Here is a 22,895-nt window from a genome sequence, read left to right on the forward strand (position 1 = left end):
TATAATCTGTTCTCAGAGGTTTATCCAACCGACAGACAGATTATAAAACTATAAATGTTGTTGACAAGTGGGATCAAGCTCTGCCTTTCAGTATCACTTCTTCACACCATTTGATGTTTTCCCAGTGAATATGATGCTCTTCATTTTCACTTGTTCTGATGGAGACATTCAAGCTGTTAATCTTACAGTAGGTTGATAACATGTCTGCTGTCGTTGGGATTTTTTAAAATACTGAAGGAATGAGTCCAAAGTCTCTCAAACTGTGCAAATATTTGGCTTTAACTTACAGAGCTGTGCAAAAGTTTTAGGCACTAAAAGTAGAGCCAGGATGCTTAAAATAATAATGCCAGTTTTTCAAGGTACTTGGCAGATAGGTTGTTTCAGGGATCTTTGAGAACTTGCCACAGTTCTTCTGTGGATTTCGGCTGTCCCAGCTGCTTCTGTCTATTCATGTAATCCCAGACTGACTCCATGATGTTGAGATCAGGGCTCTGTGGGGGCCAAACCATCTGTTGCGGGACTCCTCGTTCTTCTTGTTGCTGAAGATAGTTCTTTGTGATTTTGGTTGTATGTTCTGGGGTTGTTGTCGTGCTGCAGAATAAATTTGGGACCCATCAGATGCCTCCCTGATGGTGTTGCATTATGGATAAGAATCTAAATATCTAAAATGTCTAAAACCTTTGCACAGTACTGTATTTTATTCATTCGATTAACTGTTTAAAGGAATAGTTTGACATTTTGGGAAATCTTATTGACTCTCTTGCCAGTTAGATGAGAAGATTGATGCCAATCATGCAACAGTGTGGCTCATTTACATGTTTTTAATAGTTTTTGGACAACAAGAGTGGTCAATGGCACAGAGGAATAAGATAAATGAGTCTTCGGCTATCCAGGCAATACTTTTTAGTATGATCAATTCACTGTTGGTTTTGGTCTTTTCATGGGATTTTTTGACAATAAGACAAATATAAAATATAGTCAGACTTCTCCTTTGAGTGAGAATTTGTTTTTTGTAATTGGGTGAACAAAAAATGTAATTTCATATCAACTAAAATTAGTTTTATAGGCCTGCCAAGTGTATTTGTTTTGGGACTGGACCTTTCTGGAAGATCTAAGGGGAATGTGTCTGAACTCTGTTACATGTATGGACTGACATGCAATTACATAACATTCTTATGAGGAAAATGCCACCAGCCTTTGCACAGGATTTGTTGTTGCAACGCTTTGTGCTATAAACTAAGGTGAGCGATCACACAGAACCCTAATTCAGCTGTCAGAAAAATGATGGAGTGTCCCACAAATGGATTGCTATACAGGACATGAAGCCATGCTGCCATAAATCTACAGGACTGTCAGGCAGGCAGCAGCCCCATCCATCAGTAATCTCAACTTAAAGCCCTTCTTTACTGCTGCAGCCTTCAGTAGTGGGTGTCAACAGGAACCATTTTATATCCAAGAAACATGACGTGTGTCGGTTGGTCCTGTACTCAAAGTACATAGTGCTGGATTGTTTGGAGTCCAAATGACTGGAAGAAGCCCAAGTAGTGTGAATACACAAATCATATACTGATGAATATTAAAACACAAAAAAGTTCAATCAGGACAAATGAGAGGGAGCCAGGAGGTGTAATGAATTAAATAATGAGTTTTCATTAAAATCATTAAAATATTAACTCATTAAAATAATTAGTTCAATAAGATTTCTCTTTTTTTTCCTTCTTTTTTTAAGGTTTATCTGTATTTTACTTTCACAAAAAACAATTTTGACTCAAGCTTTTTCCAGAGCTTTTAACCACATGAGCCCTGTCTATTTTTAAAGAGTCTTTATGTGTGAGATGTGAATGTCCTTGATCTTGAAAATGATTTAACAACTTAAGATCTCTGCTGGTCCACCCCAAAGACAAGACTTCACCCGGAGAGGAAGTCTGGATTGGTGTTGGACATCACAGGCAACAACTGTGATTGACACTGGATCAGAAACACAGCAAGGACCCTGCACAAAAGACTGAATTAACCCTGGAAAGAGATGGCATCAGCTATCTGCAAACACCAGACGAAAACCAGTCACAGCATCAACTGAGAAGGGCTCAGAGGTCATCAACCAGGAGTCAGTTGACTGCTGGAGAGCAATTAAGGAGGCCTTTTCATATTCGACATTAAAGACCCTCTTTGACCAGAGATGCGTAACAATGCTCTTGTGTACAACCACCTTTTATCATATGACTGATACTCCATACTCAAGGTTAAATGATGGCAACTGAGGGAACTCTGTTTGCTGAAGAAGACCATGAGAAGTGGTTGCAAGTGCCAGAAAAACCTTGTCAGTGAACCTTGAGTACTACTAATAAAATCTTGGTCACAATCTGTGCCAGACTGCAGATTGTGAGCTGAATATGTGGTGAATTGTTGTACTACGACATAAATAGAAAAAAAAGTATATGAAAGCAGAGGCACATCATCAGCTCACGTCATCCATTTGTGCTGCTCATATGTTTTGAAAACACAGCAAAGTCACACAAACTGCTTTTTCACTTCACCTCTATCACTTTGGTTTTGTGTGCCGTGGACGTATTCAGGAGAATAAGTGTGTTTTCCCTGTAAACTTGGTTTTAAAAACTGCATTTATGTAATTTCATGCTGGCCAGTGTATTCTGTGTCATTTTATGTCGTATTCTGATTAGTCTGTTTGTAGACGTGGGTCATAGCAGCAGTCACATAAGAATTTGGTCTTAAAGGATAAGTTCAGATTTTTTCAATGTGCCAATACATACATATTGGCACATTAGTATTAGTCAATATTTTATCTTCTATCTATCTTATGTATCCCCAAAGTTACTGCCTTTTCAGTGCCAAATTCTCCCTTTTTGTTACCATCCTTCCACTGCAGCTGAACAGGAAAACACTATGTTGAGATACAAAGATGGACATTTTTACTAAAAAGACTGTAACTGTGGAAGACATCCATTTCATTTGATTAACTTGGACAGTTGAAGCCTCATATTCATTTAAGATAAACTTTTAAATACATTTTTGCTCAAAACAAGGACTGTGGATTTTATCCCCCATGACTTACATTGTAAGTACATTTAGAGGGGATCTTCTAATGGTCAGTATGAACATCAGGAAAACATGTTTCAATCTTTATTTGGGCACCTGACTGTTGTTTTAAGACAAACTTGAAAAATTGTGAATCTTTTCAAGACTTGTAAAAACCTTAATCTATCCCTTAATCTATCTATCCTATACTCAGAGTTTTGCTTCATGCTGTCTTTGGTCACCAAAGCTCCAAATCGGTCATTGTTGGACATGATCTAGAACCACCATTTTGGATTGACAACCAAAGAATTTCACACAAAACTTTTGTCTCACACAGTCCAAAATCACACAGTGAGAAGGGGCATTTAGGGGTCACAGCAGGAATTTTTAAATGAATATTTTTACTTTATCAACTCTTAGAGTCCCCTTTCAGTCACCCCTATGACTTCCTTTTTAATTAACAAGCTTCTTTAAAAAAAACTCTGTATCTCTCAATGTTGTGTATGATTTACCTTGTCAATCATCGTTCCAGTCTAAATTAGGTGTGAATATCACTGGAACCAGGGCTGAACAACTGTGTATGCACCAAATGGTAGAACTAAAGAGTTCTGATATGTTATTCCCTCTTTTTCATTCGAAGTAGGTGAGGTACTTTTCTTCGTGTTTGAACCTTCACAGCTGCAAGCTGAACCTGCAGTAATGAAGCGTATAAACAGACAGTGGTAGTGACAAATCATCCACCTCGAACCCTGACAGCAGGGGTGAGAATAGGAGCAGTGGTGTCCTCTCTTCCTGACAGTGAACTGCCACTTGTCATCACTCTGAGTTGAGCTATGGATCACAGAACCAATCTGCTAATGCAGTTCAGAGGAATAGTCAGAGTGAGCTGTAAAATCCAAGGCAAAGCCTCATCAGTGAGACAGCTGTAACTGAATCCATCCCTTCACCTTCTGAAATATTTGGATTCTCATGGATTCATGCTGTAAAATGTGGACTGTGATTTTTAATGAGTTCCTATCTATGATTCAGTGAGTTGTGGAGTGTTTATGCTTCCAGTTGTATGTCTTCACCCATGTTTGCTTTTGTTCAAATGTGGCCCTTTGTCACTGCTCCACAGCAGGTAGGTTGGCTGGCTGCTGGCAGGGTGTTAGTTTTACATTGAGTGCAACAGGAAACCCATTAATCAGTGTGCCCAATAGCTTACTTGTGAGGCCTTGTAGGAACAACCTGAGATGAGTTTTACCACAACTCGAAGGAGCTCCAACTCTGCACACCCATTCTGATTCTCCTGTTGAAAAACTGCTGTGGAAATCTGTCTGTTCCTGTAATGATTTGCAATTAAATCACATATAAACTAAGCAAAGCAGGAATAACAACTGAATTCTGAAAATGGAAACATATGTAAATATATATAAACAAACATCTTAATGTCTCCCTCCAGTCAAAAATGTGTTTTTCATCTCATTCCTTCAGTTGGATGTTTGAGCTTCACTGTGCAGACTGATATAGGTGCAGAGTTTGACATTTGAAGGATGTTTTCACATTCAACTTCTGGAGGGGAAAGTTTTTCTGTGCTCACTGTAAATCTGAGTTTAATTCGGAAGCCAATCATGGTCTAATATGCAACTTACAGTGGTGGAAAGTAATTAAATATATTTACTCAAGTACTGTACTTAGGTACAATTTTGAGGTGCTTGTACTTTACTACGTTCCATTTTATGCTACTTAATACTTCCACTCCACTACATTTCAAATGGAAATATACTACTTTCAATCTGTGTAGTGGAGTACTTTCTACTCCACTACACTACATATATTTGACAGCTTTAGATACTTTTTAGATGAAGATTTGACACAATGGATAATATAACAAGCTTTTAAAATACAACACATTGTTAAAGATGAAACCAGTGGTTTCCAACCTTTTTGGCTTTTGACGTCTTACAAAAAGCAGTGTGTAGTCTGGGTCACATTTCAGATGTCTATGTCTAAACTTCTCACATGGTTTCATTTCAATAAATGTTAAAATGATCCAATATTTCACCAAAAATCAAAGATTAGAGAGAAAGTCCAAAAACTGAAAATAGATTTGTGTATCATAACTTTGTTTTTTCTTCTTTCCTCTCACATTAATCATCTCACAACCCCTCAGATTTATCTGGTGACCCTTTGGAGGGGCCCGACCCCTAGGTTGGGAACCACTGGACTAAACTAGCTAACTGTATATTGAGTAGTTCAAACTAGCTCCACCTCCAGCAGCTACACCAGTAACATGCCGCTTACATACTGATGCTTCAGTATTAATAATCTAATGATGTCATATATAATAATATATCAGTCAGAGGGAAGATATGAGTAATTTAATACTTTAAGTACATTTTGCTACTAATACTTATGTACTTTTACTTAAGTAGGAATTTGCATCATGCTGGACTTTTACTTGTAATGGAGTATTTGTACATTGCTGTATTGGTACTTTATTTAAGTAAAAGATCTGAATACTTCATCCATCACTGGCAACTTACACAAGTGTGATGTGGAAACCTGATGTCTCCAGTGCACATACATTGAGAATGGACTTTACGGTGAAGTAAGAAACATCTTGTGTTCAGCAGGAAAATGTTTGAAATCAACAATATTTACATATTCATAGATTATGTATTTTCAATGACAGAGAAGGCATAGATTAAATCTTAAATTTAAGTTAATTTTTAATCCATTTGCCAAACTTTTTTGTAGAATAACCATATCAGACACAAATGATTATACAAAGCAGAATATTATTTATAGGTCTTTAAACATCTCTGGAGGGGATCTTTAAATGACCATACCCATGTTTTTCAATGTGTATTCTCACTGTCTCCAAAACTCATTCTGTATATTTTATAATAATGTTGTCCATTTCCAAAGCAAGTGTTGACCATAGAGACTGTATAGAACTGAGAGGTGAACCATACCACAAGGACTGCCAACCTATGGCTGTCTGGAAGACTGAAAAAAAAAACACATTTAAAGTAGTGTGTGTGTTCAACAGATTACATTCAAAAAAAATTTCAGAACCGAGTCAAACCATGACACACAACCAAGGTATGGACACAGTTAAAAAGTTTAAATAAAGCCTTTAAGAAGTTAGTGGCTGTACCTCTTAGAGCCTTACCAATAGCAGGGCTGAAAATGTCAACTTTGTCCTGAGGGTGGTACAGGAGGAAAGGGCACGAGGGTCAATAAATATAAAGAGTTTATTCTCTTGGGAGTATGAATGGTCACCAAATTTAATGGCAACTTATCCTATTAGATTATGAGATATTTTGTGTGCAAAGATGGCACTTTAGGTTGAGGGTCAGTGCATAATGGAAAAGGTTCATCCATTGTGGAACATACTGTACATATTTAGAAAATTCTATAGCAATCTCCGTGTTGGATTTTGATATTTCTTCTGCACACATGGAAATTTTGGCCTGATGGTGGCACCACAGCAAAGGTTGAGGAGTAATCAAAACTATTACAGACTATATTTTGAGAACCACAGACATTCTATACCAATCCCAGTAATTGTAATTGTCCAACAAACATTGCCATAGGCCCTGCTGCTAGCAGATAAACAATCAAAAGTTATACAGAGAAAAATAGACTACATTTATTGTCCAATGTGCCCCTAATATTTCTAAGTTAAATGAACACCAGCTGTCTTCAGCTTCAGACAATACACAGAACAACCCTGCTATAATAAACAGCCTCAGAGGACATAATCCACTCCCTGTCCAACCAAGTCTATCTGCAGCACTAAGGAGCAGACCTCCTGGGACAACAAAGCCCTGAAAACTGGCCTCATTAATTCTAAATTAGACTATACACAATAACTAGGCTATTCCCAGAGCAAACTAAAATCACGCAAAAGTCTCTCTCTGTGTCTCTCTCTTTCCGATGCAGCTCTGTATGTCTGACAATAAGTAACAGCAGACCTTCATCTATCCCCAGCTAATCACCTCTGTCATCCCATTCATTTCTAACCATCCACCTCTATCCACCACTAGGCACTGATCTTCAGCCATTCCTAGTCAATGACTGCTACTGACCTCCATCATTCGAAATCACTAACCTCAGATCTCAATCCATTTCTGACAACAGACCTCCACTGACAACTATCCATACCTAGCCACAGACCTTGTTGATTTCTAGCCATAGACCTCCATCCACTCCTAGCAACTGACTCCCATCCATTGCTAGTCAGTGACCTTCATCCATCACTAGCCATAGACCTCCATCCACTCCTAGCCACTGACTCCCATCCATTCCTAGTCATTGACCTCCATCCAACACCAGCCATTGACTTCCATCCATTCCTAGTCATTGACCTCCATCCATTCCTAGCCACTGACCCCCATCCATTCCCAGCCACTGACCTCCATCCACTCCTAGCCACTGATTCCCATCCATATCTGGTCATTTACCTCCATCCATACCTAGTCATTGACCTCCATCCATCGCCAGCCATTGACTTCCATCCATTCCTAGTCATTGACCTCCATCCATTCCTAGCCACTGACCCCCTTTCATTCCCAGTCATTGACCTCCATCCATTCCTAGCTATTGACCTCCATCCATTCCTAGCCACTCACCCCCATCCTTTCCCAGCCATTGACCTCCATCCACTCCAAGCCACTGATTCCCATCCATACCTAGTCATTTACCTCCATCCATTCCTAGCCATTGACGACTTCTATCTATTCCTGGCCACTGACCTCCATCCACTCCTAGCCTCTGACTTCCATCCATTCCTAGCCACTAACCTCAATCCATTTTTAGCCACCGACCTCCCTGCCCACCACCCATCTATACACCATTGACATCCACCCATCCCTAGTCTCTCACAACCATTCTTTGCCACCGACAACAGGTCAGGTGGTCAGAGGAACACCTTTAAAATGTCCTTCACCCTCAGCCATTTCTGCCCTAAATAAATCACACTAGGCACATACAGATATATTCACACCTGAATTTTCCTTTAACAGTATTGATGTTAGCATTTATGACTTATTTTACTGTGATGTTTTATTTTGCTGTTTTTACAATTTTACTGTTTCTATTTTGTTATTGTTACCTTTGTATTTGATTGAGCCGTGTCAAAGGGGAATATCTGTTACTATGTGACAGACAATAAAGTTTCTTGAATCTTGATCTTCATCCCTCACCCTACCATACTGTAATTTAGAAGAGGTGTTTCACTCCCTTTTGAATAAAATGTAATTTAGTAGATATACAGACAGGTGACAAACTAAAGGAAAAACTGGAACAGGCCTAAATGCTTAACCTCTACAGAGAGGGGATCTGGTGGCTCTGTTATGGTGTGGGGGCATTTTTCTGGCATGGTTTGGGTCCACTTGTCCCTTTAGAGGGAAGGGTCACTGCAAATCAGTTCAAAGTTTTTCTGAATGATCACCTTTATCCAATTATGAAACATTTCTATCCTGATGAGAGTGGTCTCTTCCAGGATGCAAATGCCCCCATCCACAAGGCATGAAGGGTCACTGAATGGTTTGATAAGTATGGAAATGATGTGAATCATATGTTAAGGCCATAGCAGTCACCAGATCTCAACCCAATTGAACATCTATGGGAGATTTTGGGCCAACGTGTTAGACAGCACTCTCCACCACCATTATCAAAACACCAAATGAGGGAATATCTTTTCAAACAATGGTGTTTATCCCTCCCGTAGAGTTCAGAGATGTGTAGAATCAATGCAATGAAGCTATTCTGGCAGGATGCGGTGGCCCAACACCTTACTAAGACACTTGTCTTGTGTACTATGTTGGTTTTGCCTTTAATTTGTCACCCATCTGTAATACACACACACACACACACACACACACACACACACACACAGACACACACACACATATATATATAGTTCTGGGAGAAACATATGTTTAAATGTAAAATGTATTAGTCATCTTTCATTGACTTACTTCCAATTTCCCTCCCAGTATAAATCATTTCATTCTGTTGCACTTATGCCAAGGAGATAAGATAGACAGGCAGGCTCTCAGTGTATCTTCCAGGGCTGGAGCCTTGCCAAAGTCTTCTTCATATTCCCAGGCCTTTTTTGCTGGGAGACAATTAGGAACATGGTGTCCTGGTACCTGTCCAATAGACTTACTGATGCTGATTCACTTCCACTGACCTCCAATAAGACATGCTGTGGTGCCATTACAGGGATATGTTGAGATTAAGACTACTACTATGGATAACCTTCATGTCGATAAATCACAGTGAAAGATGGATAGGGTCTTTATGCAGTAGACCTTGGTCTATATGCAGTGGATATGATTTTGTATTCAAGGGACATGACTGTACAGTACGTGTAGTTTACAAGGTCCTATATGCCATAATTGTGTATACGGTGATATGGTTCTTTGGTAGCTATAGGGTCCTTGAAGGAGACCCTGTGCAAATTCTACAGATGTCCCTTGGGAAGGTCATTTGTGCTTGTCTACTGGGATGGGCAACATAATGAAAATCCATCCAAACATTTGTATATTATGAAATGTTACCTCAACTGTATTATACTGGGTGAATGGTGGGAATTTTTATCATTTGACACCAAGTAACAACGTTCAGGTTTGTTAGACAATAATCAGCAGGCTACAAGTGTTTAAGGTTATTGACACATTCAAAGAATTAACATAACTTTTAAGCATTTATTTATAAACTTTTAATATTACATATTTTCCTTTGATAAGGCAGATTACATGAACTCCAGAAAGATGGTGTTACTGTAAAACATTCCAGCTCTCATAATGGCATACATTTACAGTGAATTCATATAATAAATGACACTGAATTTCTATTAGGCCCACTATGATACAATATGAAGGACCAAAAAACAAAAAACAAAACAAAGTAAGACTGTCTTGAGCTGAGACCCTCTGTTGGAAGGATTCTCAATTTATTACATGTCAGAGAATACATTATAAATACTCAAAAATGAAAATACTGTATTAGCGCTAAAACTCCTACTACCTGACACATGAAAGAAAATTTCTTATGTGCATAACTACAGCAAAAAGTCTTGCATCCTGTCAGGCTAACTAGAGCTACCTACAGATGTCTAACAGACATTGGAGGACAGAGTACTTTATGCAAATATGCTAAGTCACTTAATTGAAGGAAAAATACTACGCAAACAAATAAGCCATTTCTATAGCCTATATGCAGCTTTGCACTGCCTAACAGCACCACAACATCCATTATAGTCTAACTACTGGTAGTGTGTCAGAGGACATGCTAAGGAAGATCAGCGAGCCATTATGGTCTGTGTTGTGTCACCAACTCTAAATAATTTAACACAACCGTGTGTCACATCCCGGGGAGGATTTAAAGTTTAAACATCTTCCACGTTTAAACAACGTTTTAGGCGGGGGAAGAGGGAGAGGTCCAAAAGTCAAAGCAGGCAAATACTTTATACAGATCCATAAGGAATTACCGCTTATACTAGTGTATTAAGGTGTGTGTCCACATAGCTAACCTATGTGCCACTGTAGTACTAGTGTTACCTCTAGGCCTACTATTCTGCTCAGTATTCTGCATCTATGTTCCTACTGTTTCTAAGTCATCTACAAGCAGCAGAGATGGATGTGGGAGTTCTTTGTGCCTTATTGCTTTTCCTGTTTATTCCACAGTCTCATTCCCTGAAGTTGCACCGAGTTAACAGTCAAGAGGAACCGCCTCGTGCAGCGCCGGTTCGGTGACGTCCCCGCTCTCTGCGCTCTGGCACGAGAGCTTCTCCTCGCATCTCGCCGGTCGGACGATGACGCACGGCCTCGCGGGCTCCCCGCTCGCCCCGGCGCGCGCGGGGCTGCGACTGTCGCGCTCGTATTCTTCCTGCGCGCGCTGGATCTTCCTGTTCCGAAGCTTCCTCTTGTGGAAGTGGAACGTTGCCAGGGAAACGAGGATGATCCCCACGAGCACGGCCACCAGCACGAGGAGCGCGAGGGTGGAGGAGAACGGCGGAAAGATGCTGAGCTGCTCCGCGCAGGTGCCGTTATTGGCCTGGAAAACCCCGTGACAGCGGTGCAGCGGCACCGACAGTCCCGACGCCTCAGAGGTTCTGGCTGTCATCCGGTCCACCTTTCCCGGCCACTCTTGTCTCTCTGACCCCAGTACCCTTCGTGCTCTCCGGGCTCAGCGTGGTGACACCGGCCCGCGCATGTGGTTACCTGCACCGAAAAGACGACACATGAGACCCCGCTCATTCAGCTCCAGAGAGAGAGGACCATCTATAACCCGCCCACCAAACCCTGTTAACTGGCCTAGACTACATTAATAAAAACCAGTCTGAAACCATTAATATGGGGGTGCGCTCAATTTCACACTATATTAGAATAAACCTGCGATCCCATAATAAAGAATAGGCTGCTGATCATTTTTAAAACGGACAACGGTTATGAATGTAAGATGGGGTGGAAGTCGGGACAATACATCATCTATTGTAATGTGCAGGCCTAGAAGATTTAGCCTAATAGAAGCCATCCTTTCCTGCTCTGCACGCAGCAGGCTCGTATCGGACAAGATTGTTAGCTTTACGCAGAGAATAATATCTAGGCCTATATGTTCAATCTCAGGCCTCTATAGCCTATATTTAAATAAAGAAAAGACAATTCTTACCTGATGAAATAGTCAGTACAGGGACCAGTCCGTGAGTGGAGAGCCGATATGTGTAAATGGGAAAACTGGATCGCGGTGACGCATTTCATACAATGTGATGCTGCTGCTGAGCTCCGATCATCCAGGACGATCTGATTGCCGCAATCCGCTCAGTCTACATCCAGAGCATCAATTTCCTGCAGCTAAATACTATAAGTAACGGGGAAATCCTTCAGTGGGCATGGAAGTGGTTTTTTAAAAAATGCGATTAGAGCAGAGCTGTGGTCTGGTTTTCCTCGAAAAGCGTCCCTCCTCCGGTCATCTGCTGCTCCACTCAGCATCTGAATGAAGAGCTGCAGCTGCATTAAAGGTCCCGTATACCAGTCAGCTGGCAGGGCTGTTTTTTCCCCTCAAATGAAGTCCTTGTATTACCAACCCTGAGTGGTTCCCCTCAATCGCTATATTAAATTCGTATTAATTCACACATGAATCAAACAATAAATAAACACAGAGGAGAAACTATTTCAATATAAGACCCTGAACGGTAATTATTGGTATTCCTGAGGGCGTGGTCAGTCAAATGCTGCAAACCTACATGATTTGAAGCGTTTATGCCTCATTATGTGGGGGTTTAAATAATGTCTAATGTGCCTAAGTAAGTGTAGGAGGTATGCTGCATTTTCACTGCATCTTGGGAAAAAAAAGTTGGTACAAAGCTCATATTTTTAGAAATGACACCTACACTTCTACTCTGTGTGCACATAGTTTCAGATGCATTGTGGAATATGTATTTTGTAAGATTCATGTACATTTATGTATATGTTAAAAAAGGGTATAGGGACCCATTGGATTCATCTAAAAGATCTCTTCAAGAATAATTTGCATCAGTTTGATACAATAACATATACATATTTTGTAATATTGAAGTTATTAAAGCCAGTCTTCCACACAACCTTTGTCTTTATTGATTTCCACTGAAAAGTCTTAATTTTTAAAGACTTGACTTTGAAAAATCACCCAGGCTTTCTTCTAGACCAAACATTTCCTGCTCAATGATGTTGATGAGTGAAAAACTCAAATCAACTGAACTGGCAGTTTCCTTTTTTTTCATCCTGATCATCTTCGTAGATTTTGTACAGTCATGAAATTCACTGTAGGATTAAATAAATGTTCTAAAGAGGCTTGAAATGATGTTTTCTCATTGAATCATATTTGTGTTGCACACTTGCCTTAACTTTTGGTGCAGGAAGAGTTCATCTTTAACAAATAGTCCCTTTAAAAAACAGTAATTTAAACCAGAACCAAACTGAGCTCAGCTCCTGCCGCACTGGAAGATCACTGCAGGCTGTGTGACACAGACTCCAAATATAGAAGTGTGGGTGAAAAAGAACAAAATGAGAAGACGTTTCAATAGAACGAGGCCACACCTTGACCTGCTGAGGCTTTAAAACACTGTGGAAATATATAGTAGCTACTGTGTGTCACTGACTCCGCTTTCCCACACAAAAAATGTGTTATTTTGTATATACTTTGTGTTTTTATGACTGATCTCTATCAAAGTTTTATGGTGTCATAGATCACCTGCATCTTATAATGTGCACAATTCGAGTATGTGTAGCAGTAGGATTAAGTGTTCTCAAAAAAGTAAATAAAACGCTTAATGTTTGAGTGTTGATGGATATTATTATCCCATGATGCACTGCACAAAGGAAATTTGATAAATGTGAGAATTGTTATGGAAATACAGGACCAGGACACACTTTTTCATTCAAGTGAATGGGAAAGTGTGTCCAAACTTTTGACTGGTACTGTATATTTAAAACTACATATTTTTACTTAACAAACTGTTTTTTTTTTTCTAATCCAGATGGGGGTTTTTTTCTTATTTTATGTCTTGAGTTTATTTCCTGGGTGATTTATTATACTGCAGTTGTGTAAAAGATGCAAATAAGTTCAGAACTTTTTATCTGGGATATTATAAGTCTTAATTTATGGATCAAGTTTCATAAATCTAATCATTTTGAGCCTGAATTCAATCATTTCAGGTTTGAAATAGTGTTTTTGCTATTCACAAGTGAGTCTGAAAACATCAGCAGTGAAATTTTAGAATTTAGGTGCACTAGTTTGATGCTATAAAAATTAAGGGACTGTCTCTTTATTTCAAAATTTAGACGTCTTTATTCAGATTTTTATCCGAGTAATCTCCAAATTCAAAGAATTTAGCAGCATAATGCTTCAGTCAACGTAGATGACAATACAGCATAATGTGTAGAGTATTCTCCATATTTATAGAGATCAAAGTGGGATTTTTTTACATTAATCAGATAAAGACATCTGTGTCTGTTAGTATTCTGATCATGACTGGTCAAAGATTCTCACAGTAATTTCCCAGTCGTACTCGTGGACATCGCCAGCAGGGCTGCATGAAAAATGAATGTCCTTGGAGGGAGCGAAGGTCCCTGGATGATGAACTCACTGTAGATGAGTGCATACTGAAAGATTTATACAACTATTCATGCACAGTTTAAATTATGGCATATGTTTGAGAGCTGTTAAACGGAGAGCAATTATAGCGCTTGTTTTAATATTCATACAGGTTCAGTCAGTTGTCCCGATCGAAATGACCCACATTAGACCAGGAACCCAACAACAGCACAACCACAGAGCGCCACACTTACTCATTTTACTCATACTCATGACTTTTAAATAATGAAAGTGGGCTCAGGAGGTCAACATAAACTCAAAAACATATTAAAGGGTACGGCTGGCGAGTTTATATATTTTTCTTATTGTCAACAAATCTCAAGTGCAGAGTCAAACCAGCAATGCACTCATCCTACTTAAGTATTGTGTGTGTATCCAAAGCCTGATATATCTTACTCCTCTGTGCCGAAGACCTCCATTGTTTCCAAAAACTATTAAAAACACATCAACAAGCCACACTGTTGCACTGGGCGACATGTTCCTTTGCCCCTGAGGATTACAGTCATGTTTGTTAGTTTAGAAATGGCTCCAAAGACTAATATCAGTGATCAGGTTTTCAGTCTCCAGAGAGTAGTTCAGTGTAGCTAGTTGTGCTACATATCACAACCTCTTGAGTTTGTACTACAGTGTTAATTTCAGCCAGCCAAATCCTTTAAAAAACTGGCAGAACAGGCAGCTGCATTTTCTAGTGTTTTAGTTTGCAGCTGTGGCAGGGTAATTGAAACCCTTGAACCTTTAGAGAGTCTCTATCAATGTCTCAGCATGCTTCAAACAAATGAGTCTTTTGTAGTCTTGACGCAATTAATCGCACAAAAGGGGATGACAGTGCACACTTCCAGACAGCGTCTCCTCAAACGCATTCATGGTGTTGCATTCTGGTACACATGAAAAGCAACAGTTTTGTGAAGAATGAATAAAAATAGACTAAAAGAGAAGTTCAATTCCTGCCTACTTTTTTGTCAGTCTTCCACAAAACCTTTATCTGTATTGAATTCTACTGAAAAAGTCCTTTTTTAAAAAAAAAAAAAAACTTGAGTCTTAAAAGTCACCCCAATCACATACCCAGGTTTTTATCTAGACCAAACCTTTCTCACTCAATGATGTTGATGAGTGAAAAACCCAAATCAACTAAACTGACAGTTTCCTTTGATTGCATTCTGGTGATCTTAATAGATTTGTGTGCTGAGCAGGTATGTATGGTGGATTTTAGAGGGTTTTTTTACCCTAATTATGGATCTTTCCTCTCCCTGTCTCCCCCCACTTGCACACCTGCTCCTCATTACTCCATTAGCCCACAGTATCTATACCTGCCCAGTTACTCCAGTCATTTGCCAGATTAACAATGTTGCTCATAGCATTTTTATCAAGCCATTTGTTCCCTGTTCCTATCCTGTCCTCTTGGATTTACTCTGCCATCCCATTACCAACTTGTGAGCCTGTTCCTGATCATTCCTTTAGTAAATTTGCCTTCATCCTACCTGCGTGCCTCTCGTGTGTGTTTGTCTACATTTGTTTCCTCCTCCTTCTGTTGTCTGAATTCACTAATCAGGACATGTTGTGAAGTCATCACGACGAGCATTACGTTTCACATGCATCACATCATTTGATCATTTGTGAATATAAAAATATTGATTGCTCGCTTTAAACCTGCAACAACAGATTTTTTGGCGACATGAGGGCACCGTAAGCAAGCTGCACACACAACACTGATGCATTATCACATTTAAAGATATGGCAAACTTGTTAGAAAACAGTTGCTTATTTACACATCCAGATCCAGATACAGAGCTACATTAGCATTAATTTATTGTCCTTTTAGCTCGGTTCTGGTCTGCACCACCTCCTGAGGGAAATATCTGCCTCTTTAGCTAGCAGCTAGTTGCTAACTTTGTCTGTCTGTCGTTTGGTGCTGGGGAGGGAGTGTAGCAGTTTTAGAGCTTTTTTTCACTAAAAACAACACAGATGAGAGCTGGGAGAATTAACCAGAACAGTAAAGTTGCAGGTTGTAAAACCAGAATAATGAGCTGAAAGACACTAAAACGTTCAGCCGAGGGAAACTGCAGTTGGATGACAATTTGAAACTGTCTTCCAAAGAACAACGACACAATGGGTCGTAATGTCAGTTGCCCTAAATGACATTTAGTTAAGTTTGAGTGACAGATGCCATCTAGCGGCCATAATAATTATGACCCGGAGCAGTGGCACAGTTAAAATTAAGTCTATATATGCCAACAATTTTCCTAATTTGGAGGAGAAGGAGGAGGAGGAGGAGGGGCTGGTTAAAAGCATTAACCCAACAGTGTACTTTGCCACAGGAGATCGCTATTCATTTCCTGTTTCCAACCCAAGGGTCACATTTTCTAATCGCAAGTCAGGGCAGTTTTTTTTAACCCTGTGGTTGTTATTATAGCCATGATAACGAAGGTTGCCTAATTTAACCCCCACCCCATGTTTCTCTGAATTGAAAATCTTGCAGGGTACTGAGTCTCAGTAAGCAGACATTTGGCTGTAAAATGTGCAGAAGACACACACAACCACTTGCCAATAACGGACGGAAGATTGTCTCCAAAAATGAATTTTAACCATTCCTGACATAAATTTCCATCCTCTGGAAAGCTGAAAACACGTTTTAGATGCTGAACAACCAGCAATAACATACTTCCAGTGTCCTTTGCTTATCATCTGGCTGAAATGCAAACTCTGACAACATAAGACATGTATGCACTCAATGCAGTGTTTGGTGGGGGTGGGCTCATGCTAAAGTTTCATAGTATATTTGATCCGACTTCATGGTGTGATGTAGCAATGGGTAGCCCACTGCCTTAATACAGCTCGCTCTTGAGGCGTGAATTCAAATAATTTAAAGGACAGAGACAGAACTGAGTAATTTTAAAGCACAGGAGGGCCCCCACCATCACACTGATCCATCCCAAAGCTCATTTTTCTTGTTTTCCACAATCCCAGCCCTCTAACAAAGTGATCATTTTAACCCAAACCATGATCTTTCCCTAAACCTAACCAAGTGTTTTTTGTGCCTAAACCTAACCAAACCTTAACCACAGTGGTGTAACATCATTAAACATCATTATTTTTTAACAGTGATTTGTAACAGCTTTGGAAAGTACAGACAAACAACGATGTCCTGCTGATTACTGCAGATAGGAGGTATTTGGTTGTTTAATTTGGAGGACTTGTTGGATAATTCATGGGTTCATCATAATGAGTGACATCTTTCACATACACACAGTCATTTGACTGTAAGAATACAAATACTAATTAAAGCAGCTTTGAATGTTTTATGGATCTCCACATGGTTCCTCAAACATCCACAGTAAAGGTTCCTCTGATTTAGATGGTTCATTAACAGCTTCATTATAAACATAGTATGACTGAAACTGCATTTTTCTATTTCTGAATGACACAGTACATTATGTGTCTGACTATTATTAAGCCATACTGTTCTCTTCCAACACCATGGTGCTACTCTGACTGCAGCTTGTGGTTAATCTGACTGTAATGAGAAAGCTAAACATTTATCGATGTACACATTGCTGTCCACTCAGTGTGTGCGTGTAAGTGTGACGTTATGTGTCTTCACATGGAGGAGCCGATATCTTTAAAGCTGCAGGCCATCTCCAGGCAGGAGCAATCCTCTTGATATTCCCTCCACGCGCACACCACCGCTTTCACTGCAAGTCTCTGTCAGCAGAATTTCTAATGAATTGCACAAAAGCCAGTTTACCATACGTGCGCTCAAGCATGCACACACACACACTCACACGCATGCACGCAAAGAGACACACACCAACTTTGCTTTTGTGCACAACAGAAATGGCTTTAGGAAAGAATGAATGAGACTCGTATGCATGCAGAGAGGAAATTTCCTCCACAAATTGATTTTTCTTTTTTCTTAATGACGATGCTGTCATCAGGCATAAATGTATGACAGCATGTGTGCATTTATTACATGAGGATTTTACATTTTTGCATTCAAAATGAAACCCTCCCTGGTTTATTTCTCTTGTAAATGAGGGTAAATTACTTGAAAGAATATAGTTATCATTAAAATATCATTATTACTCTGGTATTTTGCCTGGATAGAGACATATAATGACAGCCTGAAATGAACCATTTTGACCCCTCGCCTGTAGAGATTGAACATATACACATTCTAGGTCTACTTAAAACATGATTAGCCAAAACAGGAGGAATCATTATTTAGTAATTGAAAAAATTATAATATTTATAATGTTAAGAACGATTCAGATTTAAAGGATAGGTTCACAATTTTACAAGTCTGTCTTAAATACAGTAATAGATGCCTCAATGAACACTGAAATAGGGTTTTGCTCGCTGTGGTCATCCCTCTTGTTTATACTGACCATTGAGATCCATTTTAATGTGTTTACAATGTATGTGATGGGGGACAAAATCCACAGTCCTCATTTTATGCATTCAAAAGTTTATCTGAAGTTAATATGAGGCTTCAACAGTCAAAGTTAGAGTTAGTCGAATTAAATTGATATATTCAAAGATAACAGCCTTTTCAGTACACACCTTCCTCTTTTTGTTACAATCCTTCCACTGCAGCTCAACAGGGAAACACAAAGAGGAAATTTTGTATTAAGGAGACTTTTTATTTACAAGGATAACTTGATTTGACTAATATGGTTAGCTGAAAACTCATCTGCAGATAAACTTTGACATATATTTTTGCTCAAAAGAAAAACTATGGATTTTGTCCCCCCATCACATTGACAGCATGTTGGGATTTTCCAATGGTCAGTATGAACAGGAGAAATGTTTCACTGTTCCTATGGACACCTGGATATTGTTTTAAGACAGACGTGAAAAATCGTGAACCTATCCTTTTATTCAAGAAGAAAATCCACCTAGCAAGTTGATAGGTTAACTCTACCTCTCCCTGCTAGCTTTTGCAAGTGCAGCAAAAGCTACAAGTACATGTACAAGTAGTATTGGTAGCAAAAAATGAATGATGCCCATCCACAGCATTGCTTCTCTTGACCTGGGACACACCGTGCTTGTTGACAAGCCCACCAGCCCTGTCTAGCCAATTTGCATATTGAGATCCAATCACAATGTGGGTAGAATCAAGACAACAAGAGCGCATATGCCTAAGGCTTATGGATCAGATGTCCTTGTCCAGATAATATATCCAGATAGAGATCACATGTTAATATCAGGTGTAGATGTGGCCTCGTGGTGTCTGAGAGTTAGAGAGAGATGTTTAAACTCTGCCTACTTTCTCACCTCTGCAAAGGAATGGTCACATTACGTCTCTGTTCGATGAAATTTCCCTGCACAGGCTGCCGAAAAAGGACATGATGTCACATTTCTGATGAGGCTAATAAATAAATATTGATCAGAGCAATCACTAACTGTAAACAGTGTATGAGAGCCACACTGCAGTTTGTAGTCTAGTTATGTGATCATGTACTAAAAATGTTTATGAAACACTAGAATAGAATAAGAATAACTTCTCCATTTCCAAACATAGTGTTTCTATTGGCCAAACAAGAGAATCCACCCAGTCAAACAGGAAACGCACATTTGAATTTTCTTATCAGATAGGCTTCAACAGAGGTGGAGGGGGGAACAGAGTGACTATTCGAAGGACAGACCATGCCAGTGTGACCATGCCTTTAACCTGGAAAATTACTGCGTAATATAGGCCTGCTTTACTGATTGTTGGTTTTGAATGCTCCAATAAATTCTGACATGAGAGAGGAAGGGAGACGGGGTTCAAACACTGTTAGATGATCCAAAAAGCACTTTGTTTGAAGCATACTGACTCCTTTACTGCATGGACTGTACTACCTTACAGAAATTTATCAAAAATGCTGCAACATACAATTTACAGCATTTTAGATTAGAGATGTATTTTATAGATAAAGTATTTTAATATTTCAGATGTAGTGCAAAATAAATGTATCTACACTACACACACACACACACACACACACACACACACAAAGGATAGCTAACCACTTACACAGATAAAATATACAGCAGTGCTACTCAACCCTGCTTTGCATTCAGCCACAAGTTCACATCACACCTCCAGTCCTCTCTTGCAATAAATTAGCCCTGAAAATCTCCTGTAGATTGGTCCAGGCATCAAGTACTCTGTGACACATCTTTATATTTTAGACGCAGAGTCAGACCAGGTAAAATACAGTAAGGTGGTTCTGAACAGCCATCAAGTAAAGTCAGTGACAGGTTGACAGTCAGCGAAGGAGGACAGAACATATTTCTTAGAGCTGCTTTGGGAGCTTTTTTCAGTGTTGTCAATTTGATAAACCATCATATTTAAGTATGACAGGTCCCGTGTGCTTTTACATGCTGTAAATGGAGGCCTGAATCTCTGCAACCTTAATATTTCCACACAGTTTCCGACTGAAAAAAAATCTATTTAGCCAGAAGGGTTGTTTATATATATTTGTTAAAACCTTAAATTTATATAATCATCACAGTTTGCTCACTGAGGTCATTATATCGATCTTTTCCACAGCTGGTGGATGGTACATTATCACCCTCTCCACCCACCTCCAGGCACTATGAGCATTATCAGAGCCCTGCTCGCATTTACACATAAGTTCACATGAATAAAACCCACACCTTGCTCTGAAGTGATCACACCCACAGTTGATGAACAATTCTGTTCCTAAGCAACTGATCCTCTCAGTGTGGGGTTTGCATGTTCTCTGTGTGTCTGCGTGAGATTCCTCCAGGCTCCACTTTCCTCCCACAGTCCATAGATATGCAGCTCAGCTGGAGCGAACACTCTAAATTACCCCTGTGCGTATGTGAATATTTGTTGGTGGTTTATTAGAGGCTGTTTGCCTGCTTTCAAGTGTACGTGATAACCTCCATCCCCCAATGACAACTGTTAATGTAAACACAGCTGTCACGAAGCATATTCTTAATTATCCTTTCAAGTTTTAATTCATCTGAATACTGGGGAGATCTAAATTCACTCCCCAATTAAAGCCCAAACCCCCACTAGTGGCCCCTAGACACTGCTGTGTCCATTACACCCCACAATAATTACAATTGTATTTACAAAATGGGATTTACAACAGGTAACAACAATAATAAGGCAGGATGATCGATGTAGTGTACAAATAATATTACATCAATAAAGAAATAAAAGGGAAAGGCAAAAATAAATTAATTTTAATTCATTACATAAGGGTCTAGTTTTCACAGCTACAGAGTCTGTGCCAAATTTCAATGTGTCCAGGTAGAATTTAAGTAGGAAATGAAGAGGCAGTAAGGTTGAGTTTCTGTGTATGAAAGTGTGTATGAAATTTTGCTATTAAAGAAGTAAGATTAATGACATACAATTTCCTGACAGACATTTTTATCAGCAAAAATACCAAATAAAACAAATTTAATTTTAAAATTGAGTTGAGAATCTACTTTTATGTTTAAAGGTCATACCAAACTGTTTGACTATAGGTACAGTCCCAAAAAAGATGCATTATCGTTTCATCTCTGTTGTAAGAGGGTGAATATCCAGTATATCCAGTATATAAATTATTACAAACAAATGTAATTACTGTAAATATTCTCAAGAATAATCTCTCTGATGACATCAGACAGCCAGACTCTGCTGAGTCCTTTATATCGAAACTTAAAACTCATCTTTCTCCCAGATATTAAAAAAATATATCATTGATATTTCTAATGCATCAAATGGCAACATGTAATGAGAAGGACTATACTGAGCTTTATAGCAAGTTTCAGCTCATTGATTAGCTGTCTGGCTGCAGCTTTACTGTTTCAGTTCACTCTCACCACTCTCATGGTATTGTATTCAGCTGCAGCAAGAAGTTTTTTTCAAAGAAAAAGCTCTAAAAACTCACCGTACACTACCTGCTCAGCACCTAACATCAAATAGACACAGTTAGCAACTAGCTGGTGAACATAGTGGAGCATTTAGCAGCTAAAGAGCCCGATATTTCCCTCAGGAGTTGGTTGAGAGCAAAAACAGAGCTAAAAGAGAGTGCATATTGGACTTAAATTCACCAGGTGGACAGAATCACAACTACAAATGAATGATAATGTTGCTCCATTATCATAATCATTATAATAATTTCGTCATGACCTCCTATAGTTTTTTTGTCACCGTTCTAGTCTTTATGCTAAGCTAAGCTAACCATCTCCTGTCTGTAGCTTCATATTTAATGTACACACACAAAAGTGGTATTGATCTTCTCATCAAACTTTTGACAAGAAAACGAGTAAGCATTTTTCCCAAAATATCAATAAATTCCTTTATCATACCATAAAGGGGACATATGCTTTTTGTGATACTCTGTTATTTTTATACTGTTATGATATTGGATGATAAACATGGTCAAAGTTCCCAAACTTGAGGTGAACATATGTAAAAATGCTTCCTGCAAATCAAAAGCCAACCATGTCTGAACGCTCCGTTGCAAAGTTACCTCTACTTTCTCCTCAACATGACATTAGATTCTTCACACAAGCCCATAAACGTCCATCTGCTCCGTAGCCTTTGTTGCTAAGGTTGTTCCTCGGGTTGTTCTCATTGTGTACTCGCATATTTCGAATTGGATTTTGGCTCAAACATGTACCGATGTATTTGAGAAGTTCATATTTTGAGTAAAGAACGAGAAAAAGAAGTGAAATCCGACTACTATTGTTTGTTTCCTGAAGCTAACCAATCAGAACAGAGTGGG

The 22,895-nt window shown here is 39.2% G+C and overlaps 1 protein-coding gene across 1 annotated transcript; it reads right to left on the reverse strand.

The window, feature by feature from the left end:
• Nucleotides 1–9,775: 9,775 nt before the first annotated feature.
• LOC121910428 (uncharacterized protein C11orf87 homolog) lies at nt 9,776–12,515 on the reverse strand. Its single transcript, XM_042431652.1, has 2 exons — nt 11,704–12,515; nt 9,776–11,255 (listed from the first exon to the last, which is right to left on the reverse strand). Exon 2 carries the CDS (start codon nt 11,155–11,157, stop codon nt 10,744–10,746), a length of 414 nt encoding a protein of 137 aa, XP_042287586.1. The 5' UTR covers nt 11,158–11,255; nt 11,704–12,515; the 3' UTR covers nt 9,776–10,743.
• Nucleotides 12,516–22,895: the final 10,380 nt, after the last annotated feature.

The sequence above is a fragment of the Thunnus maccoyii genome, chromosome 13 (genome assembly GCF_910596095.1).
Source record: "Thunnus maccoyii chromosome 13, fThuMac1.1, whole genome shotgun sequence".
Taxonomy (NCBI): domain Eukaryota; kingdom Metazoa; phylum Chordata; class Actinopteri; order Scombriformes; family Scombridae; genus Thunnus; species Thunnus maccoyii.

Excerpts from the sequence above, each read along its gene's own strand:
- LOC121910428 (XM_042431652.1), bottom strand. The coding sequence starts at position 11,157 with ATGACAGCCAGAACCTCTGAGGCGTCGGGACTGTCGGTGCCGCTGCAC.